Source organism: Limulus polyphemus, unplaced genomic scaffold, assembly GCF_000517525.1.
Source record: "Limulus polyphemus unplaced genomic scaffold, Limulus_polyphemus-2.1.2 Scaffold5137, whole genome shotgun sequence".
Taxonomy (NCBI): Eukaryota; Metazoa; Arthropoda; class Merostomata; order Xiphosura; family Limulidae; genus Limulus; species Limulus polyphemus.
Genome location: NW_013670747.1, coordinates 38,464 through 43,730, shown reverse-complemented (window position 1 = coordinate 43,730; position 5,267 = coordinate 38,464). Strand labels below are relative to the sequence as shown.

Genomic DNA, 5,267 nt, shown 5'->3' with positions numbered 1-5,267 from the left:
GTCCTTCAGCAAGCTGAAATTAATTCTTACATACTTGAGAACCTCAATGACTCAAGAACGACTTAGTAACTTGGCAATTTTAAGTTTAATTGATGCATTTGCAGTAGCAAAAGCACGAAAGGTTCATATAATGTAACCATGAATACCAGAATGCTACATGTACAAGATATAGTTAAGTATATGTACAGTTTTGTAAACTAATAAAATTTGTTATTTGTAAACTTAAGCAGTATTTTATCAATCTGTTTTATAATCCATGATCACCACAAGTGACTGGCTTCTCATATAAAACATAAGTTCCAAAACTAGGGATATAACAGACATTTATTCTGCATGCTTGAAATATTACTCTAGCTATGTGACTTTGAACAATACTGGATGACATAAATATCAAAATGGTTTACAAATTATGTAAGTACACCTAGTAGGCTATACTTTATTAGTTCCAGGTTTACAGTTGTGATATCGTGAAATGTTATATTGTGACTTTATTTTAGGCCTGTGTAAGGCGGTAATTAATTCTTTATGTTATTGTCATTAAGTGGGTAATGAGTCACAAAACAAATAATAAAAATAATTCAGAGGTGGGAGCGCCAAACGTGTCTTTGCCCCCGGTGCTGAGAACCCTTGCTACGCTACTGCTTCTATGCTTGTTATTCACACTTTCATTTATTCCACACCAAATCTTAGTCACTACATCGAAAGTAGAGATATAATAATGCACACAGTACACAGGTAAATAATTTCCAGATATAACAGGACGGGACTTCGAGGATTTTATGGGTAAAATCTTATGTAATAGCGTGCAGAGAAGAAAAGAGACAGACATCAGTCAGTGTTACGTGAAAGAAACTAAATTTTATTGTCTTAAAACAGATAAAACTTATCTCAAGAAATCGAACGAATGCTATATTTAAATGAGATCAAAGCAAATTCGTGGAATGTAACTAAAGATAGCTGAAAGTTTAACCGAAACATGATGAAACTTACAATTGTAGCATAATAGCTTTATTACAAAATACTTGGAAAAGGACAAAACTGTATGTTTGGAGCTGCTTTCGAACAATTTAGTCACTTTAATCTCAGCACTGGAACAAATTGGAGACCAAAAAACTGACATAAGAAGTAGTGTCCCATCTAATAGTCAAGCCTATCATAAGCACGAAAAATTACTTTGTGACAAGTTTAACTTTCAGTGTGATTGTTGTGTCAGTCACCTCACAATGCCAGCTTGGTGGTCACCGTAGGCCAAAAGACCAACGAGAAGGCAGAGACAGCCTAGATGGCAACAAATATAAAAGTGACAAACCACAAGTTCATGTTTGCGAAAGATTAGTAAAGGGCTTACTTAGTCAAACTAGAACAAAAAGTGATGTTACAAAATTTTAAACACATTTAATGTAAAAGCATTTCATAACATTTTTCTCGTTGCTTTTAATTCAGAGCATTAATTACGAACACAAAAGTAATCTATTGCATGATCCTTTTATAAGTGTAATTTTCTTATTTAACAATTGCATCACGTCACGACGCCTGACACATTTACTGCAAATTGTGCGTAGCGTTTATCAACATCCAACCTGAATTTTAAAAATATCTGAACCTGTTGCCATAAAGTATTTCATTGTCCCCAATGGGACAGTGGTAAGTCTTCGGATTTACAATGCTAAAATCAGGTGTTCAATTCCCCTCGATGGACACAGTAGAGAGCCCGGTGTGGCTTTGCTATAACAAAAATACACACAAACGCATTTCCTTGGTCATAAATAATAATCCATACGGTAGCTCATGCATCACAAAAGGATATATTCGGAGGGAATTCATTACATGTGCGCAGCTTTAACTGAGGTACTAAAACTACAAGTACTCACGAAAACCTAGCGGAAGAAATACCTGCTGTTTGTTTTACTTTCCCCAAAGCGCGCTTTCCTGACTGAAAAATAAAATAATAAAAACAAATCCATGGTTAATTTAAGAAAATATTCCTCGCTAATCTAGTATTGTCAGAATTCTAAGAAATCATATTACTGGTTAACATAATATGTTTGGATTATAATTTGTTTGAAAAATCTAAATACATAGAAGTACAATTAGGACGACTATTGTTTATTTTGAAACAATTATACACACACAAGCATAGTAAAGATGACTGTTATTTATTTTGAAACAGCTAGGCACATGGAAGCATAATTAGGATGACTGTTATTTATTTTGAAACAGCTATGTACATCGAAGCATAGTAATCACAACCATTTATTTTCAAACTACTAGGTAAATGGAAGCATGTTTAAGGGACTTTTGTTTATTTTGAAACAGCTAGAAACATGGAAGAATAGTTAGGACGACTATTGCGTATTTTCAAACAACTAGGTACATGGAAGCATAGTTAGGACGACTGTTATTTATTTTCGAGCAACTAGTTAAATGGAAGCATAGTTAGGAAACTTTCGTTTATTTTGAAACAACGTGGGACATAGAAGAATAGTTAATACGACAATTGTGTATTTTCAAACAACTAGAAACATGGAGGCATAGTTAGGACGACTGTTGTTTATTTTGATATAGCTAGGAACATGGAAGCATAGTTAGGACGACTATTGTTTATTTTGAATTCGTGTTTTACAAATATCTCTTTCAGGTTATTATCGAGGGCATCTGGGGAGCCGATAGGGTTGGATACATTGCGTTCGACGACATAAGTTTTTTCAACGGAGACTGTACAAGTAAGTTGTTGTATACGACACATCACACATTAGTTATTTCTATTGTTTTGTATCGCACTAAAGTTGAGCGAGACATCACATTGTACTTTAAGATTTAAAAAGAGGTCTTACATGCATATTTGCCCGAAAATTAAGACCATTCTATTGAACTTCACATTTATTTTATCTATTTTATTTCTCGTACTACTTAATTCGAAAAAGGAAGGTTACTAAATTCAAGTCCCTGTCGTTCATTATTTTATTTAAACAATTTTTTTTGGTTTGGTTCATGTTGAACGCAAAGCTCCAAAATGGTCTATTTGTGCTTGGTATCGAAGCCAGGTTTTTTGCATCCTAAGACTGCCGACTTATCGTTGAGCCACTGTGGGCCATTTGTTATTTAAATAAGGTAACATGTTTGTGATTTGTGTTTCACAGTATCAATTAAATATATTAGTTGTAGGTTTTAGATTTTACTATCATTACTGATTACTAAAGTCCTTGAGATATCAGATTCCGATTACTTTTGTAATCTCGAAGTTATGTGTAACTGATGAAATTGGATGTAACTGCGTTATTCCTAAACATTCAACATTACGAACCGAGTACAATTAGTTATTTACCCGAGTTCTGTTTTTTATTCGTCATAGTGTTACACTTGCAAAACATTCCGACTCGATGTGCTTTGATCATCTTGTGATGCATCACTTTTTAAATATTCTTTTCAGTTTTTGGCTTCTACTTGCTTAATGTTATTTTAACTTATTTAAGTAGACTAGCGTCAAGACAGTCAGCTGGCTCTAGTTAATTTCCTTTCTCTCTTGCTAACTTTCCAAACTCACGTCAAATCGTCATCCGATAGCTATACACATTTTCTCGGGCAGTGATAAAAAATTTGGTATCTAACGAGACGTTATTAGCACAAATAAAATAATTGAGTTTCCTTTATTCAGTCACTTCATAAAGATATATTTCAAATTGGAGTAGAGTTATTTGAATTTTAATCTGTAAAGAGTTCTAGAGTATTAAAATATTTATATGATGATGCTTATGAGCATCTTTATTTTTACTGAGCTGACTACAAAAAAGAACTCACGAGTTTAAGACATTTATTGTGATACAGCGCTTTAAGTTGGCTACGAACAATCTTTAATCATATTTAGAATGTACAGTTCTGAGCTCATAATGAACACCAAAATATGCAATAATTTGAAGTTTATCCTTATATAGAAATAACTTATGTACTTCTTCGAAATATGATGATAAACCTTCTTTCTTTTCGCCATCTAGCTCTCCCGAGCAAAGCAACGACTATGAATGGTAAGATTATTGTTGTATGAAGTAGCATCGGACTGTCAAACAATATCACAACATATTTCAGTCAGTTATTAAACTTAACCAAATAGTAGTAATTGATCAGTTACTGACTTTGAAGTGATATCTTAATTTTAAACATGGCCATATCGATTGGATATCTTAAAACGCCTTTTATCTCCATATCCTCTTAACATCTTCTCAAGCTTTAAATACCATCCGTATCACAAACGACATTCCTATTTTGCTCATACAAAGTTTTAAATATCTGAAATTATTGACAGTGCTTTGGGAACTGTGTAGCTACTGGTTTGATTACGTGTATTTGTAATGCAGGTTTTGAGTTTGCTATTAAATAACAAATCAATAAATCATTCTTTATTATTCAGGTGAATGTTCCTTCGTACGAGACATGTGTGGTTGGACCAACGGGTCAAAATCTGAACAGTCGATTCCATTATTCGAAGGACGTAATGGATTCAGCAGAAGCCATATTGTCGTCGCTACCCAAAGTCGTCAGTTTCAACTGGATGAGGGGTCTCTTACCTGGAGGCTTGCGTCCACTTCCACTCGTCCAGCCAACCTACAAGACCATTCCTTCGGAGCTCCAGGTAAGTATCAAGTGAACATCATAGTAAACAATTAAAAATGTGTTATAATAGAAGTAGAAAAACATCATGATTGCTTTAAGTCAGTAACAAGGTTTCCTTTAGTTGGTTTACCAGACGACGTACGGAATTCCTGCTGAGAAAAGACGAAGTTAGTATCAAAGAGAGGGGGTTACATTGCGTATCTGAAAGTGAGGTATCAAGTGCATTGTAGTACTTATGATTATTCATTCACAATTTTCTACAGATTATTCTGCACCAGCATTATATTAATAATTTAAGTGTATGAGCAAGTAATCAATGTGATTTCATCGAACTATATACACGGCGTGGTCACAAGTAAATAGACACCACCTTTTCAGAAAAAAATAAAAATTTTCAGTCATATTCACATGAATTGATATATTTATAATTTAATTAATATCTAGTAGATCTTCCTTTCGCTTCGTGGAGTTCGTTGATCCTTTGGGAGCATCGTGAGGACCATCTCGTCAATTTTAGATTGTGGGATTTTCGCCCACTCTTGCTTCAAAACTTGGAGTAGATCGCTCTTCGAAGTTGGTATTTTTGGTTGTTTCTTGACTTGCTGGTCGAGTATGGTTTTCGATGGGGTTCATGTCAGGAGATTGGCTCGGCCAGGGCA

General features: G+C 34.2%; 1 protein-coding gene across 1 annotated transcript in view; it reads left to right on the top strand.

Annotated features, from left to right (window-relative positions):
* The window catches only part of LOC106472173 (MAM and LDL-receptor class A domain-containing protein 1-like), a gene marked incomplete at its 5' end in the record, with an annotated part of 30,942 nt that overhangs the window by 21,878 nt on the left and 3,797 nt on the right, over positions 1–5,267 (top strand). Inside the window, 3 exons of the mRNA XM_022400779.1 lie at positions 2,639–2,723; positions 3,993–4,022; positions 4,406–4,627. Coding sequence (XP_022256487.1) covers positions 2,639–2,723; positions 3,993–4,022; positions 4,406–4,627 — 337 coding nt within the window. The remainder of the gene's footprint in view (positions 1–2,638; positions 2,724–3,992; positions 4,023–4,405; positions 4,628–5,267) is intronic.